Source organism: Ctenopharyngodon idella, chromosome 14 (assembly GCF_019924925.1).
Source record: "Ctenopharyngodon idella isolate HZGC_01 chromosome 14, HZGC01, whole genome shotgun sequence".
Taxonomy (NCBI): domain Eukaryota; kingdom Metazoa; phylum Chordata; class Actinopteri; order Cypriniformes; family Xenocyprididae; genus Ctenopharyngodon; species Ctenopharyngodon idella.
In genome coordinates, this window is record NC_067233.1 from 1851646 (window position 1) to 1870224 (window position 18579).

At 37.9% G+C, this 18579-nt stretch overlaps 1 protein-coding gene, 2 long non-coding RNA genes and 1 other non-coding gene across 5 annotated transcripts; all 4 read right to left on the reverse strand.

Annotated features, from left to right (window-relative positions):
• Positions 1-994: 994 nt before the first annotated feature.
• On the reverse strand, positions 995-1939 carry LOC127494496 (uncharacterized). Its single transcript, XR_007924896.1, has 2 exons — positions 1316-1939; positions 995-1229 (listed from the first exon to the last, which is right to left on the reverse strand). It is a non-coding gene; the product is annotated as an uncharacterized LOC127494496 (long non-coding RNA).
• Positions 1940-5529: 3590 nt separating this feature from the next.
• slbp (stem-loop binding protein) lies at positions 5530-11298 on the reverse strand. 2 transcript variants are annotated; one of them, XM_051859776.1, is made up of 8 exons: positions 11133-11298; positions 10384-10512; positions 10092-10196; positions 9901-9957; positions 6703-6852; positions 6444-6593; positions 6197-6308; positions 5530-6070 (listed from the first exon to the last, which is right to left on the reverse strand). In XM_051859776.1, the coding sequence occupies exons 1-8, from the start codon at positions 11186-11188 to the stop codon at positions 6011-6013; spliced, it is 819 nt and encodes a 272-aa protein (XP_051715736.1). In that variant the 5' UTR covers positions 11189-11298; the 3' UTR covers positions 5530-6010. The 2 variants fall into 2 exon arrangements, with proteins under 2 accessions (XP_051715736.1, XP_051715734.1); XM_051859774.1 differs by having other exon boundaries at positions 9901-9963.
• Positions 11299-14930: 3632 nt separating this feature from the next.
• Positions 14931-15726, reverse strand: LOC127494139 (uncharacterized). The gene is made up of 3 exons (XR_007924808.1): positions 15617-15726; positions 15283-15328; positions 14931-14985 (listed from the first exon to the last, which is right to left on the reverse strand). It is a non-coding gene; the product is annotated as an uncharacterized LOC127494139 (long non-coding RNA).
• On the reverse strand, positions 15053-15248 carry LOC127494894 (small nucleolar RNA SNORA74). The gene has a single exon (XR_007925007.1). It is a non-coding gene; the product is annotated as a small nucleolar RNA SNORA74 (small nucleolar RNA).
• Positions 15727-18579: the final 2853 nt, after the last annotated feature.

Sequence of the window (18579 nt, forward strand, 5' to 3'; positions counted from 1 at the left end):
GAACACAAAAGAAGATATTTTGAAGAATGTCAGTAACCAAACAGTTGATGGACCCCATTGACTTCCATAGTATTTTTTTTTCCTACTATGGAAGTCAGTGGCTACCATTAACTGTGTGATTACCAAAATTCTTCAAAATATCTCCTTGTGTTCAGCAGCACAAAGAAACAATGCAACTATCACGATTACTAGGGTTAAATAAGATAAAAGACACATCTAATGCACACTTTAGGTGGCACAGAAGTGCTTCTGAAGTGCTAGTGTCTTTAAAGGGTTAGTTCACCCAAAAATGAAATTTCTGTCATTAATTCCTCACCCTCATGTCGTTCCACACCTTCGTTCATCTTCAGAATACAAATTAAGATATTTTTGATGAAATCCGAGAGGTATATGACTCATCCATAGACAGCAATTTAACAACCATGTTTAAGGTCCAGAAAGGTACTAAAGACATCATTAAAACAGTCATGTGACTGCAGTGGATCAACCCTAATGTTATGAAGCAGACGAGAATACTTTTTGAAACAAAAATAAGGACTGACGCAGGAGCCGGCCAGTACAGAGCCATTTTGTGCAAAAATGGTTCAGGAATGGTTTGAGGAGCACAACAACGAGTTTGAGGTGTTGACTCGGCCTCCAAATTCCCCAGATCTCAATCCAATCGAGCATCTGTGGGATGTGCTGAACAAACAAGTCCGATCCATGGAGGCTCCACCTCGCAACTTACAGGACTTAAAGGATCTGCTGCGAACATCTACAGATACCACAGCACACCTTCAGGGGTCTAGAGGAGTCAGCAAAAGGGGGACCAACACAATATTAGGAAGATGGTCATAATGTTTTGCCTGATCGGTGTATATGAAGGCCACTTTTTGGTCTCTAACAAGAATGCCTGCAAATCCATTTTAAAAATTCAGATTATGATACCCTGTGCTATTCTTTCACTCAGTTTAGGATTATTACAAAATACGACAAGCTCTTTCAGGGATCAGAATGTTTTTGCTGTAAAGTAAATTATATGATTATAATTTTTTATTTTTGGGTGTGCTCAAACCACGACAGCTGAATAATGTCTCATCATTAGCATCACTTGCAGATTGAGTCGGCTGTTAGTCTGAGGGATCTGGCACAGGTGACGGCACAGAAGAGGAAGTGCTGCTTTATACCCGTCCAAGCTTTTTTAAGGCAATAACAGATCTTTTCCTTCATAGTCCGTTCTTTAGGTTTTTCTAAAACAAAGAAGAGCAGATAACACAATTATTAGGAACATTTCTGACCTCAAATTAAATGATCTCCACAAGCTAGGCCTCCATACCTGAAGCCTCTGCCGGCTCAAAAAGCACTTCACCTGGCAGCACCGTCTCTGGGATGCTTTCCGAACCGGATAACATCCCATCGCTCAGCTCCTCAAGGTCTAGTGTTTGTGTAGAGTCGCCACACTGAGCTTCTGTAGAGTCTGTCGAGTCTGTTAGAGGCACCAAAGACTCCACCGCGTCCACGCCACTGCAGAGTAACGGCAGCTTCAGAGCCTCACGGGCTCTCCGGAAGAATGATCGGGTCTTCTTCCAACGTATGCGTTTGTCAGTCTTCTTTACATTGTCCTCAGCGATGGACGTGATGTCCAGTGTAGTGACATTGGCTCCGGTCTCGTGTGGAATAGTCTCAACAGGCACTTCACCCGGCAACACAAAGTCCGAACATCTGCTCTGAACGCTAAGGCTCTCTGTTCGCTGCTCAGAGATGCACGTGACGTCCGAGCCAGGTGTAGTGTCTTCAGTCTGTGTTTCTGTGGACTCTAAACCTGCGTAATGTGGCTTAGAAGGTGGAGGCACAAAACACTCCTCTGAGTCCTGACAGCAGAAGCGGAGGAAGCCGTTCTCCACAGCCTTCTGTGCTCTGTGCAAGAATAAACAGATTCCTGCCTTGTGGGGACTTGTAAGTTTTTCTAAAATAAAGGAAAACACAAATATTAGAAACATCTCTGACCACAGATTAAATTTAAATAACATTTTACCGTAATATTCATATGGTCACACTAGTCTTTGAGCGCCGCTAACTTCCATTCATGCATGCAAGTGTGGGAAGAAATTTTGCAAGTTCAAGTGTGGTGATACTATAAAGATAATTATAATGATGCTTTAGCGTTCACAGCAACGCACAACAACATTGTCAAAGCGGCGTTACATCACGAAAGTGCAGACTCGTAGGAAGACTGCTAGTGTTTACGGTAGCATTTGGGACATGGCCTCTGTCGCTTCAAATGCTCAAGTTCTTTAAAGTTGAGTGGATTCTGATTGGCTGTCATTCATAGCTGTTTTTAACGTTAATTGCCAAAAAAACAAATAAATGTTCTAAATGTAATTTGAACAATATTCTGTGTCACCACTGTGTAAATGATTTCTCTCTGTGCACATCATTATTGATTTCAATTCATGTTCCTCGTAATCTTGAATCAGAATTACTTCGCCTCCCTCTCTCTGCGACATCTTGTCTCTGATGATGAGGGCGGGGCAACCTGTCACTCACATGAGATCCACCAATAGCAAACCACAAACATCCAATCAATTCCCCACAGACAAAATCAAGCCCCGCCCTACATTTGTTCTTGTTCGAGAAGCCGTTTCACTCCATATACAATACAATAGAGAAGAAAAGACCATTGCGCCTTCCGCTTCATACTGGGGGGACAACATGATCTGTATAGATATGTCTCAGTTTCAAAAGTAATTTCGATCTCACCTGTTGAGCTGTTCTCTACAGGATCCTCCTGGCTCATGTCTACACCGTCTTTACAGGTGGAACACAAAGTCACGGACATGATGTCCAATGTAGATTTGTCAAATCGGGACACTGTTAAATCTGGATACGCTTCTGTAATCTCGTTTTTTTCCCGCTCTAAACTGGCGCGAGTTTTCTCTGAAGATTAGCGACTCTCACGCGACTGTTTCTACTCGCCTCATCGGAGATTCTGCAAGTGTGTCTTGTCTTTATTTGCTGCTGGCGCTAATTAAGACGAGTAACGATGCGTTCTAAAATGGAACAATAGGCAAGAGCATCGAAACGCATTTTTTAAAAGTCGAACTAAACATACGAAGCCCGGGAAAAAAACGCAACGCTCGCGTCACGAGGGGATTTGAAGGGCCAAATGTTCACGAGTAGTGTGTAGTGGTGTTCTGCGGTTTATGGCACAGCAAAATATAAATAAAAGATTAATAATCTTCGGTTTGCACTTGGAACAAGCCAAATGTTTTGGGCTTTACCGATTTGATTATGTTACCACTTTCAGCTGTCAAGTGATAAAGAGAGAGTTGTTTTTCATTTACTAGGCATCATTTACTACCTATTATTAATCAGTTAGCAGTGGAAACCACGTTTTAGTTTTCATTTATTGGCTATAGCCTATAATTAATAATGCATTCGCCTGTTGCATAAAGTTGTTTAGTCAAAGTTCTTTAATCAAAATATTTTTATATTTATTAACCTCGGTATAAGTTTAGGAAAAGGCGACGTTTCAGAGGTTGAAATGTCTGATAGTTTAGAATTTGCTGTCTGCCTCTCAAGCATCATAAATTCATTTAAACTAAGCTCAGAATGACTCCGTATATGGGTCATTGACGAATAAGGTTTTTAAAAGTGTAAAAAAACAAAAAACATAATGGAGATATAATTAATTTTGAAGTTTTATTAAGTGTTAACAATGTGACTATGTTGTTTTTATAATTAATTAACACTGCTTTTGTCATTTTTTACAAAATTTGTCACCAAAAAAGTCATTCGGTTTAACCAAAATTTTGGTTTTACGAATGATACTTTTGGTTACACCGAATGACGATATTTTCAAACAATGCTAACAGGCTGATATCTAGCTAGCTAGCAAAAGGACAATCAAACATTTTATATTTAGTACAAGTTTTTAAAATATTACAACATTTTCCATGTTTTATAGCGGTTGTACCGAATGACCTGATGTTTCAGGACATGCGTATGATCAAGTGAAAACATTAATTTTTCAAATAGTTAAAAGAGAGTTAGTTACTTTGCTTCATGACCATGTGATCCTTTGCAGGTGTCTGAATGATGTCACGTCCTGTCACATGATATTGACCACTTGACTTGACCCAAAATGGTCCCTTTATATTGGTTACTCCGAATGACATCAATGAAATTCATTTTTCCGGACATTCTTTCTCATAACAAAGCAACGACTTCTACACATAATTTTAATACTATGTTGATATATGATGTTATAAAATCATGCCAGAATAAATAATATATACATTTCTTACATTAAGATATTTTAATCACAAATGAAATGGCTGTATTGGCCTTTGGACGGTTAAACCGAATGACCTTTTGACACTTCAAAATCTTTAAAATACCTTTATATGTAGCAAAATATAATTAAAACCTTTTGGATTCAATAAGAGATCTAGTTGTACTACCTTACATACTTTGGATGTCATATCTGTTTTTTAATTAATATTGTTAAGGCCTTTGGACAAAAAAAATGACCTGTCACGTCATTGACCCATGTACAAGGTTTTGAGGAGTTTGAACTTTGTGCACACAAGATATAGGCATAATAAGTAATACTTGACAAATGTAAAATATATATAGGCCTATCCTAAACTGTTTATTAGATTATTTGATAACTTTTTGTATGCATCATCTAGAGCTGATGTGCGCAAAATTATAGATTAGCAGGAGCTCGAAAAAGTGGATAAAGTCTTTATATAATCATAAAAATTTGATTTATTTTGTTGTTCGGGCTTAAAGCGATGATTCAGAAGAAACGAGAATTTTGATTCTAATTTGATTAGCCTATTATAGCCCCGCCACCTTTAGGCTAATTTTCACAAAAATTGGTACGCATATTAATTTCACACATCAATTTTTAATGGCCGCTGAAATTTGATTGGCTGCTGCCGGCCATGTTTTTTTAAGTAGTCATATTACAGGATATGTTAGGACGTCCACCAAAGAAGATGCTTACCAATTTTAAACTTAAATCCTTGGACTAATCAAAAATCTTTTGATTACTTTTTGCCAGCAATATCTATATCTGTTGTGTGCCTATTTTGGTGAAGACTTTGCTTTCAGTTTTTTAGAAAGTAGGTTTTTTAGAAACTTCAAAATGGCGGAAATTTTTTACGATTTTGGGGTGTCTGTGATTTATGGTCTGTGACGCCCATCCAGTTTTAGGGCAGAAACACGAAAGGTTTCCAGCATATACCGGATAATTTACTTAATTACTTAAAATACAATTTATCATCGTGCAAAAAACAGAAAGCACAAGCTTTTGTGTCAGGTTACGACCCACCGGACCCGAGATCCACCAATCAGAGGTTCCCGAATCTCAATTGTTTTTTTCGATTAGTTAAAACGAATGGAGAATATCTCGTGTTTTTCCGGGGGCGATTCGGCACTTTCGGTGTTTGGATTCTAGTAAATAAACAGAATAAATAAAAAACATTAAAATAAGTAAATGAGTGAATAAACGTGTGTACAGTGAGACAAATAACTGACAACTTATCTGGTCATTCCAGTTTAATATTTATTTTCAAAAAGTTCTTCATAAAATAGAAATTAACAAGTCCAAAAAAAAAAAAATAATTCTAAAAAACAAAAACAACAAAAACATTTAAAATCACAAACTACTTAACATTGCAAATTTGTTGTGAGTTTCAACAAACTGATAAATACAAGAGAAGGTCCGCTGAGCACTGGATTACCACCACAGGAAGTTAAACAATTCCAAAATTTACACATTTACATTTTCTTTTCAAGACCCAAAAAAGGAAAAGGTGGAAAGAACATGGTGAATTCAGTGATGAAGACAAAACCTTCTCTTTAAGAAGCTGTCAAAACTTGTGTTATCACAAAAACACCAGAACCTGTTGGAAGCGTTTCACAATAATCCTCAAAACGAACAGTGAGACGAACAGTGCATTAAGATAATTCAGCTGCTCAGGATTTCTCTCATGGAGCCTCGTGATGTCAGTGTAGCTGCTCAGGACATTTCAGCGTCTTCGATTTTCATCATCTTTTTAGGGGTTCCTGTGAACGAGTCCTGCAACACAAGAGGACATGATTATAAAAAATTAAATACAATTTGACAAAAATGGTATGAATTCCTGGTGGGACTGATCATATTTACTTCAGTATTGGGAACTGAACTGTAAATTGGGAAACTTACCTCCGTCAAAGACAGCGATGGTGCACTGGTTGCTGGACACTGAGATTCAGTATCGGCCGAACACTCCACATCAAACTCAAAGTCCATGATTTCATCAAAGTCAATCTCCTCTCTGTTACAAAAACAACAGAGTAAATGAACACTGGAATCTCTAAAACCACAACTAATCATTGTGTTGCCACTACAACACTACATGTAATGGGGTTCTTTTCCTTCAGGAAACTATGACTGTTTTGTGGAAGCTTACATTTGCTGCAGGTCGCTTCCCTCTTCCGCAGGAGGATCCCACGCGTGAAGCTTGACCCGCCACAGCTTGATCTGCTGGTCCCAGGAGCGCCGGCTGTACTTCTTGAACTTGTTTGGAGTCTTTGGATGAACACCCTGCTGTCTCAGATGCCTAAAATAAGGGTTAAAACAATCTTAAATACTTTACGAATAAGACTATCCGAAAGGTAGCAGGTTAATACATGTAATTATTTAGAAAAAACAACCATGATCTCACGCACTTGGGAACTTCTTTGATGTATCTGTCATACGCGAGCGTGTTTTTCCCATAATTGATCTGTTTCTGTCGTCTTACGAGCGTGGTCTCGTCTGTCTCCATGTCGCCTTTAGCAGGAGACTCTTTGGAATCTCTCGAGTCTCTGGAGTCTGAACTGGGGGAACAAGAAAAGCTTGGGTTAAGACTGCTGTACAAGTGACACCTAAAGGCCCTGATATACTTGAAGTGAAATCGAAGAACAAACTGGTGTGACGTTGTTTCGAACAAAATCAGGTGAAAATGAAGTTTGTTTTAGGAGTTCGAAACACCTTGCAAAAAGCAAACTTTCCAGAAAAGTTCACTCCATCTGGTAAACACCTTCCAAATACCATTGGTCTATGGTGATGATGTAATAGGTGGGTGTGGCTCTGAGGCTCCACCTTCTTTGAAGTATAAATCTCCTTTGGTTCATTTCTTCTGTTCAGTCCATCGAGGTCAGACGGCCACGAATAAAAACACAAAAACTCCGGAGAGCCGCTTTATAGTAGAAAATTAAGTTGTAATTATAATTAAGAGACACTGACACCGTGTCCTAACCAGACGCGATGCGATAAGATTCCAGCGACGAGCAATTTGACTGTCCACACTAGACGCGACGCGAAAACGAGAAGCGATAAAATCAATCAAAAACCACAGCCAATCAGAAGAGAGTGTGGGCGGGCTCTCTCAGCAAGAGCACAGCGGACACGATGAAATGGGCAAGTACATAGTAAAGTTTATAAATATTTAAACATTAAAGTACATATGGAGTGACTGAACCAATCTTTGTCATAGAATACACTTGTTTGTTAAAATTAGCTTTAGCAAGCTGTTTCGACCTCCCAAAACAAACACAAAAACTTTGTTTTGGCCTGAATTTTGCTCAAAATTATGTCACACCAAAGTATATTGGGTTAAGGGAAGTTAAGAGAACTGCTGAGCTGGTCAAGATGCTCAAACAGGGGTGTTTCCCGAAAGCATTGTTGGTGAACCATGGTCGTAAGTCCCACTGAACTCTATCGGTAACGACGGAACTTGCGACCATAGTTCGCTTTGGGAAACACACCCCTGAGCGATGTTTTGAGAACACAGTCTTAGTATTTACGCTCTTCAGAGGAATCAACTTATGAATTAGGGCTGTAACGATTCCTCGATTAAATTCGAATACTCGATTTTAAAAAAAATCCTCGATTTCAATTTGCCTGTGTCGAGTAACCGGTAAAATACCGGAAGTGGCGCTTTCCACAGATGAGAATCCATGAAACGCATTATTAGACCGTTTTCTAAGGCTGCACGATATTAAACCCGTTTAAAAATCATAATAAAGCATAATGCTATTGTGACTTTACAAAGGCTGTGAATTAATTAAATGTATGTGCTGCAGGTTTAATATACGTGTAGGTTATCCACGTACGTCTCATGCGGCTCCATTCACAGTAAATGCTGCTAAATGTGAACTGTTATTTACATGAGTGGCGCGTCTCAAACTCCATCTCTGCATATGCTGTGAGTTTGGATCTCTGCATATAATGTTCATCTGGAAACGCAATGTGCGACATTTAATCAGATTTGTATGGTAAGTCATCTGTAAACCTTAGCAAACGCAGGAGAATATATTATACAGTATGTATGTATATAATAAGTTTAAGCCCTCGTTTAAGTCCACATGTTCTTGTTCAATAAATTACTGTGGTTGTAGCATTTCTGTCGTAAAGAAATGGCCAAATATTAAAGATTAATTGGACAGTTGAAATAAATGTTGTAAGCCAATATTAAACAAGGATTAGATCGTGTTTAGAGTGTAAAAACCATCAGGCCACTGGCGCCCTCTGCAGGCATTTCTTATAATACATAAAGAACATTAGTTGTACAATTCAATACATTATGTATTTTGACAGTTTTGTTCAATAAAACCATTACTTGTTTTTCATACTTTACTTGAATCAATTTTTATTGTGTTATTGCTATTATATATTTATTTTTAAGCCATATGTGTAAGTGAATGTGTTTTGTTGTGCAAGCACCTTTATAATGATCGCGTTAGTTGAGCTATATGCGCGCGCCATGTTTGTTTATGCCGCGGTCAGGAGAATAGATCTGTCGGATTTACACTTGAATTCTTCCACTTCTTTCGAAATACACGGATGGATGTAAGCGTCCGGTGAATTGGGAGAAGAACAGGGTAAACTTTATAGTTGCTTGCCTTACTCACAGTATGTAATATGTATCTGATATGAATATAACGCGTCGTCTAATTATAATGGAAAGGATTATTACTGCAGCTTCCATAGACATCAGTGTATATTTTACAAACTCTAAATGTATTGTTACTAGTACTTATGTGTATTTAAATATCTGAAACCTAAAATAAACATCATGTGATTGAAACACTGAATAGTTGTGATAAATGCCAAGCACTGAGTGCATCTGTCTCTGGCTCAGAGAGGGCATAATCGAACGATTACTCGATTACTAAAATAATCGTTAGCTACAGCCCTAATATGAATGGTAGGCTTGCTGCGATAGTTGGTGCCGCAACATCGATTACATCACCGCCCTACATCACTGTCGTTTTGATTTTTATAGTAATACAAATCATTAAGTTCAGTTAGAGAACAGACACTTCAATTAAAAACTGAACGTGTCTGCTCAAGTCACGGGACAGATCAGCAGCAGGAGTCACTTTCGCCACACTCCTGACTGACAAGATGATGATGGAAGATTTGGTTTCAAAGTGAAATATTTAGGCGAGTTTGTCATTGTACTGATTTGTTGTTGTGTTTTTCGTGAGAATAATAATGAACCCACTATTCAAGCAATTGCCGCACCCGAATGGGTGCTAATTCTAAAGCGAAAGTAAAATGTGCACGGCATTCACAATGGTGCGTGGAGCAAAGAGAGCATTTTCAGTTGAGCTTCCATAGGAATTAATAGCAAATGCTCGCTCTGCGCCAGTAGACGCGCATCGTAAGCGAATTAAAAGCGATAAGATTCCAACTCCAGATCCCAGATCCAGTGTTGTCACACGTCGATTAACTGGTGGAAAAATTTCCTCACCGTCACATCCCTAATGAACGGCTTACTTATCTGCATATTAAACTGGGAGAGCAAAAAGTATTTTAACATGGAAAAGTTACACCAGCTTTTTGGAGATGTAAACACAGAAAATGTTACAATCACAAACCTTCCAGATGAGATTTTTCTGTCTCTTTGAGGAAAATCAGCCGCAAGAATCCTTCTTCTGTATCTGAAAAAGAGAATCAATTACGCCTGTGCATTCATATTCACAAACTAACCCGATATTTAGCCAAGAAATATGGTCATGTATGTAATATAAATCTGATTTATACTTAAAAATCAAGAGAGGCAACTGACCGATGCATATCACGCCGGACGTTTGATCGCATTTCCTCGGCCTCCACTTCATCGCCCCAGTTTTTCACTCTGGACACGGGTCCGCCACTCTCTGGGGTTGTAAAACTGCACACAAAAATGGCTCGTTCAGTCATCATTTGAATGCCAGGATGAGATCAGATGCAATTTCATTCAATTTATGCATCTGATACACACTGAACAAAATGTCAACCACAGCACTTCAAAACAAATCCTCTTGAGAAAGCGGCGTCTGATTTGAGTCAGACACTAAACGCAAGATGAGAAATCTTACCTTTCTGGTCTGCGTGAGCTCTGTGAACATCTCTGATCTCTGGACGGCTCTTCTTCAGCATTAGATTTCCTCAGAACACCATCGGCACCACGCTTCCTACAATGGGACCATCTTGAAGCGCCTTTGTTCCTTCAAGACAAAAGACATGAAGAATGAATTTTACACATTATCTTAACATTGTACATGCATTAGAAATAGGAGCAGTTTATTTTTTGTAAATAATGAATTCATGTAAAAACATTAATCATATTATACACAAATCTACTGTATTATAAACATCTTTTTGCACCCAAAAATCAACTTATTAAACCAAAACTAGCAAATATTACTGTCTAAGTTAGCCTTTGTTTTCAAGGAGACGCAAAATATTATACTGTCAACACACACGATATCGAGCTGCTCACTACAACATAAAAACAAATAAATAAAAAGTGCACATTGAGAGAGGTGAATGCTGTGGTAAAATCTTGATGTTCTGATGGCGCCAACTACTCATTTACAGTCCAAACGCGAGGCGGGAGAACTTCACACCTCATTCAGTCGCTGAATAAAGGTGTCGACAAGAGTTAGGGATATAAAAAAACTGTGAAAAGCTAAAAGGAGTGCAAAAACGCATGATTTAAAGACCAAAACAGACTAAATGTAGACAATAGCTTAGTGTCTTGCTATGCTAGCAAACCGTGCAGCTTCAAAGTCACACACCATAAAAAGTAAAAACAACCACACCCAGCAAGTTTTAAAATTCTTACCTGTTCTCATCAGGTTTGTAATCATTTTCGCATCTGTATCTTCGATGTTCGGACATTGCTTCAAGAGAAAATTAAGAAACCGTACGTACGAACAGCTGCCGGGTTTGGATTAAACCGCGCCAATGTCCCACAGCAGAGTACGTCAACATCGAGGTCACATGACAATTGAGGGGCGGTGCTAGTGACGTGTTTCCCACATAGGCCCGCCCACTTTCGTCGATCTTCAAGTCATAGGAAACGTTTACTTGTATTAGTCCGATAGTGTGTAGATCACATCAAGAGTTTAGCGCGTAAAATCACGTAAGTGCTCTTTTTTCCGCTTTAAAAAGCTGTGGCGGGAATCCAAACAGACAAAGCCCACTGTTTGGAGCACTATTCTCTTCAAAATAATGATAAATACAGTCTCTCAGGTTAACACTGAAATAGTTTGATATGAAAAAGCAAATGGCGGCTTTCGGTTTTATGTGGCAAAACAGTAATTTGTACTTCTTTCATACAAGAAAAGCGACTCTAGGACCTCTGTTATGATGAATCTGGTATTATTTGTTAGATTTTTACCTCAAAATTGATCTTCGTGGTGCATTTGTAGAAGCTAATAAACGCAAAAAAATAAATTCAGGTATGGCAGTTTTCAGTCACTTAATAATATGTATTTTACATTAATCAGATCTGCTGTTACAGGTACAAAATAATGACGCAAAACTAATATGTAGCAATTCACGTTTCCGATGTTAAAATTAAAAGTAAGCAAGTTAAATTATATGTGAGTTCAGTTTCCATTTGTAGGCCTGCATGTTGAGCTTGCTCAACTTTTATTATTGGGGTTATATATATATATACATGTTTATACGCGAGATACATCTCTTTCTCATATATGTTTACAATTGTACTTGTATCTAAATAAAGAAAAATATCCCATATGTTCCAAACAACTCCTTCCTGATCAATTTACTTTAACCTTTCACCAGCTTTGGCTTTTCAAATGTCATACAGCCATCATTTTCTGTTCAACTATTTAAAACGATTTAGAAATTTTACCCACAGTCAAACAAAAATAACATTAACATTCAGACATCAAAGACCAATAAGAATATTCTGCTGTACACAGACAAGTAGTTGGATCAAACATGAACACAAGCACAGTTGTCCTCTTTCTCATACAACAACACTTGCATTTGATGTTCCTTGTAATTCCAGTAGAGGGAGACAAATAACTCACACTTCTCATTTCTCTAGTAATTAATGTCTCATTTTACTGTTATTGCACTTTGGAAAATAGCTTATTATTAAAAACAAACACTAATCTTGTAGTGGGTTATGTTGTCACAGTAATATGGGGTAAATGGAAACTTTTTCCATTAAAAACATTCATTTGATGCAACACTGTACATATGAAATAAGGCTAATAATTTTGAAACGAAGTTATGGGCGCTTTTGCAATTACTTAAGGCTTCGAAACCTGCTTTGCGAATCGTTTCGAACCAGAGATTCGGAGCGTTATCAAACTGCCAAAGTCACGTGATTTCAGTATAGAGGGTATGCGTAGACGTCACTTTCCCGCCGGAACGCGCTCCCTCAGCTGGACTGAGTGGCAGAAGAGCTGCTGGATGACTGGATTTAATAGAGGAAACTGCGAAAACGCGAGTAAAACAAACGATTACACTAAAGGTTGGGCTCGAAAGTGTTCCTTACGACATGTCAAAGAAACCTAATCCGTGGATACTGACATACAGCCAGAAATCGCGTTTCCTGACATTTATATGTGCCTGATTTCGACGCCGGGGAAATACATAAAGCAAATCTGCCTGTGAACTCTTTAAATAACTACAATATAGGTAGGTCTAAATCCGGGTGATCACTAATATCAATGTAATATATTTTGTCATATCGTCCAGCCCTAAAACTTGTATAGTTTTTGTCAGTGTTCATTTAAAAACACCCAATTATGCAGAATATAAGATGGTAAATAATTGATGAGTTGTCAACACAATATATAGGGTATGATTTTACCCCAAAAGCCAACATTTTGAGACAAAATGATAACTGCAAATCCATGTTTCTTTGCCTGAAGTCCAGCTGTTTCTGTGAATTGCAGCGACCTATTTGCTTCTTTTTTTCTGTAGCTTTCAGCAGTCTGTAAAAATATACCTCAGATTTTGTGTCGAGGCTATTTGTACAGTCAGTCGCAAAGCTCTTTCTCGTTTTGGATGTATTTTGTGTGTTTTTTGCGGCATTCACGCTGAAAACCAGTGCTGCCACTCAGTGGGCGTAACCGTCATAACGGTCGACGGTGACGTCACCGTTTCGAAATTTCAATGGTTCCCCACTAGGGGGCGATGATCTCTGAACCAGTCAGTATGTTTTTTTTTTTAACCTGAGCTCGGATCGATTTGATAAATTTGTAGACATTTGACACACCTGTATAATAAAGGAAGAGTTGTAGTTAAAAGTCTCTTATTGATCTGATTAAGCTCTCCATAAAGGACTACAATTTAATAAAATAATTCTTTATATTTAATGGTATTAGATTTATTTCTTGTTTAATAGATTAGACCTTCAATAAAACATTTGTAACCGATTTGTAAAAAGTTTGTGCATGTTTGGCCTGTTTTTGCTGCATTTACACTGTTCTGGCCAGTGTGTGGCGTTTCGAGCGATTCGAAAGAATCATTTTGCAAAGCAATTGATTCAAAGTCTCTAAAAGATTTGTTTTTCCCCATTACTACATACTTGTACCATCCTTTTTCCTCAAATAGTCACAAATTCTAACACATTATTGAACTTACATGGTCTAACAGTGTTTATATAACACGCCATAAAAAGGTGCTCAAATTGAGCCCTAAAAAAAAAAAAAAAAACAAAAAAAAAAACCCACAAAAAAAAAAAAAACAAACAAACAAACAAACAACCTCAGATCTGAAGAAATATAGTACCATTTTCTTGGTACATCAGGCTCAGACTCAAATGAAGCCAAATTACATTTGGGTGTAATAACAGGTGTATTGTGTACATGTGGACAATGAAGGCTGAATGTTTGAACAAACCCAATCTATTTAAATACAGGGCATTCAAACCCTCTTTATCCTTCACATTTTGTTGTTGTAGCCTTAAGCTGAAACACTTAATCTACCCTCCAGACCCCATAAGAACAAAAACCAGGTGTGTGAACAAATTTATTAAAAAGAGCTGAAATATTACATATACACATGCAAATGTCATTTGTATCACACTTTTACATAAACTAAAGAGATACAATTTTTGGAAATTTCTATAAACTTAACGAAGCACTGATAATTTAAAGTAAAAACAGGGCAGGACCAGATCTTAATTCCGCAAGTTCACTCACCTTTCCTACAATGAAAGAAAGCACTGTCAAACACAAATTATGACATTAATAGTAAACAAAATTAGGTGTAGCAGGCTTCTTTGTCAGATTTTTGTAGACCGACCCAACAAAAATCAGTGCCAACCCTGCAGATCCTCTTCCAAGATTTAAAGACATCACAACAGAGAAATGCTTCTGCTATGATGGTATCAACTTGGATCACAACACTGAAGCGCTGAATAAAGCTTACCTGCACTAGGATGATCTCTATGGACTTCAACTCTTTGTACCTTCTTCCTGCAGAGAAGGAAAGAAATTGAACCCATTTTACTTCCCTAATGTGACTAAGCAAAATGCACTTTAACATTTCAGAACACATGCATTGATCCACAATAAGACCAACATTGTGCATTAATGAAATGGGGGCCATTTTGATTTCATGCCGACTTTAAATGGTCAAAACTAAACACTCACCTTTCTCAACACACCTGGCCATTGGGATGAAGGTATTTTGGGGTCATGTGTGACCTGTAACAATAATATCAATTAGAAACTCAGAATCAAGTCTGCATCTACCTGAAGCACATGTGACGCGAGTGTTCGCCCCCAGACTAGGGCTGCCTCATGTAGTGAGCACAGTCCACTCTCAGAAGGCGGCACGGCCAGTGCTGCACAGCAGGATTCACTAAAACAGCCAATCCTGATGGAGCACAGACGGCAGTGGCTTTCTCTTCCAGCAGAGTAACACTAGCTCAGGCATGGGCTGGCCTGCACAGCTGACTACCGCTGGGTCCTCAAAAACACAGAGAGGAAGAGCATACTTACATCAGCTGGACAGTCTTCATCTGCTCAGAGTACCACATTCAGCCACCTGAAAATAAAAGACCAACAAACAATCAATACAATGCTACTGTATTAGCAGTGTTGTTTATACACACTGGAGTTTCAATAACAAGTTCCACAAGAGAATATTCTAAAATAGTTTTAAAGTATCTGAATTTCACATGGCCAAAAAAAAAAAAAAAGTCGAAGAAACCACCACGTGCTGCTGAAACCCGCGCGCGCGCCAAAGTTATCACCACAGCTCGAACGTGATCTATTAAATTGTACCTTGACCAAACACTTATGTAACTACAAACTTGTTATAAGAAAGATTTACCTTCTTGTAGCCATCTGATTTTCTCATTTTCATATGTTCTGTCTCTCCTCCACTGCGACATCGCCAAATGAGGGAGCGCAGAATGGAGTGCGCCGGTATTTATAGCGCTGCTCAATACCACCGAAGAAGAGCGAGCGTGACGTCCGATTCGCGAATGAACCGCTCGCTCTTATGAACTGATTCATTCGAATCGATTCGCAAACTCAAAGGTTTTTTCGCGCTCTCTACTGCAGCGATGACTTTATCAACGTCCAAATTATCTTGGTGAAGTACGTTCAGATGTGATGTACAAATATATTTTCGGACACAGACCAGTCCCTGCATCAACCCTATAATTGTTCATTACTTCCTGCAACATACAAATGATATTATTTGATTTATTTAGCATTTCTAAGCTCGCGTATTGAGAATCCACCGCATATGGCCATAATGTTCTGGGATAAAATGCTGGAGCAGTTTCCATAGGCTAATCAAATCAAAAATGTAACTATTAATTAAATACTGGGTACATGTGTGGAAACATTGCCTGCACTCAGTCATTATTGTTCATTTTCAGACAGTAGATGGCGCTGTACCTTTAGATTTGGGTTGTTAGGTTGTTATCTTGATAAGAAGCTGCACAGTAGCAACATATATTCACTCAAAGTCTAGCTGTACTGTTTGTTAAATGGTCTTGTATAAAACCATTACTGGTTTTTTAGAATATTAGTGTACTTTTTGTGAAGGGGGATTTCGAGGGGATGTTATGCATTTAAATGTCTGCATCAACAGAAATCTTACATACATAGAAAGCACATTAAATGCAAGTAAAACGTCTACTTTTAAGGTTTCAGATAAGTTTTGGGAGAATAAAATGTCAAAATGTGTGTGAAATAATGTTCCATTGTCATTCAGTGTCTTATATTTATGTAAAAATTGAAACAACATACTTATTCTGACCTGTAAAATATAGCTATAAAAGCATGCTAAATTTGATTGCATTTTAAACGAGTAAAAAATTCTTTCTGACAAATGGGCAAAAACTTGGATAGTAGTGGCAAAGTAAAATTAGCATTTAGGGTAAAAGTAATTAGTCTTTAATATGGCATAAATAGATTGTTACACTGAATGACATTTTAGTGGGTGTCTATTGTAAATCATGGTAAAAATGTATGATATTTAATTTTAGCTCAGAAAAAAATATATATGGATTTCGTAGTAAAGATAGAAATATTTCGAGTACATTAAAGATAGAAACCTGCAGATATAATTGCCCAATCATAAACGCAGAATATCCCGCTGCATTTAAATTATCATTATTATTTTTTTAAATGCAGCGGGATATTCTGCGTTTATGATTGGCCATAATATCTGGTTGCAGCCAATGAACATGCTCCTCTATCAGCGCGCGTCCTCACAGAACAAACCGTCAGAGAAGACCGCTTACTTCAGGTAAATTAACTGGGATGAACTGAAAAGCTAAAGCTTTGCTTTAACAATTTAAAGTCTGATAAGAAAACATCTGTGTTTACGTAATGGAAATGATCCAGGTTTAATCGGATTTTAACTGTCTGATAATGATCCCGAAAAGATCTCGCGTTTCCGTTAGAGTGAAAACACAACCTCGTGTCATGAAGCAGGGGAAGATCCTTCTTCAAAACACTTTTATTAGAATCAGCAACTTAAATTATTTCAGAAAATTCTTATATTTGGGCTACATGTTTAGGTAGCAAAAATCTAATTTCTGTAACATCCTTAAAACAAATTGCTTTTGTAAAAATTAACATCACATTTAGCCTTTTTAACCGTTGTTTAAGAAAAGTCTATTAGATCTATATCTAGATGATCTAGACATTTTATTTTATTTTTTAAGTCAAAACAACATATTGGACACACAAAAAATGACATGCTTGACAAGCACATATTATGAATCAAAACTCATTTGTATTTGAGTTCAGAGACGTCTAATGCCTCTTACATTCTAGTTGTGACTTTTCCAGAAGCGTCGTTACATTTCCCACAGAATATTGATGTCATTGAGAAGACTGATCAAACCAGCGACGCACTGAATGACATGGATACACAGACATACAGCAGCGGTTTATTGCCTTTCCCAAGAGTTCTGGCGTCATTATGTCCTATAAAAGGACCTTTCCCACTGAGACCCCAAGACTAGCATCTTCCCCCATTCCGTCTCCCACTGTTCAGCTGTGGATTCTTGACCATGCCTGAAGCATCACCATGGCAACGTTTACAAGTTGGGAGTGACTGTGTCAAGAGATGCGGATGAGGGTACAGGGGGCTTTGAGTGCAACCGAGGGCCACAAAACAATGAGCTGTTAATGAGGACTGCAAAATAAGAGGAAGTTTCAGGACCTTCTGGTTCATTTGTCCCCCCCTGACCTTATCTTTTTGGCATAAGTCACTGATAGAGTGAGAAGAGAAACAAACATGTAGCTGCCATATTACCACCTCCATGAAACTTCACAAAATCAGCATTTTATTATGGCAAATAGTTGTTAGATGCTATTTATACTTAGTACAAATTTGCACCACTGTGTATTGTAGTACATTATAAAACAGTATGCAATAATAACAACTTATTCAGTGTTTATGATTATATTTATTAAAATCATAAATGGATGCTGCTTTATTGGAACATTACTGTCCTTACTGTTCTAAACCCTACACAATAAACACTTTATTCTCGTTATTAAGTACCTTTTAGGCACTATATTTAAATATTTTCTTCATTTTTACTTAAAATAAACGCCTCTCTGAGCTGATATGCGATGGGAAAAGGGTGAAGAATGAGTTCGGAAAAAGGCAGATTCGAACTCGGGTCGGTCATGTCAAAAGCTACCCATTTTTTAGGTTTTGGCCAATTGGGAGAGTGAAGTGTTCACTGGATCTGCACTTCCGAATCTCGCCGGAAGTAGTAGGTCATCTGGGTACTTTTAGCCTACTGTTTTATGAATACTGTG

What these genes read in the sequence shown, in the direction of transcription:
- slbp (XM_051859774.1), bottom strand. Translation starts at nt 11,188, where the DNA reads ATGTCCGAACATCGAAGATACAGATGCGAAAATGATTACAAACCTGAT. An exon ending in TACAAACCTGATGAGAACAG is followed by an intron (nt 10,513 to 11,132) that starts GTAAGAATTTTA and finishes TTTGTCTTGAAG; the next exon opens with GAACAAAGGCGCTTCAAGAT. An exon ending in GGAAGCGACCTGCAGCAAAT is followed by an intron (nt 6,309 to 6,443) that starts GTAAGCTTCCAC and finishes TTTTTGTAACAG; the next exon opens with AGAGGAGATTGACTTTGATG.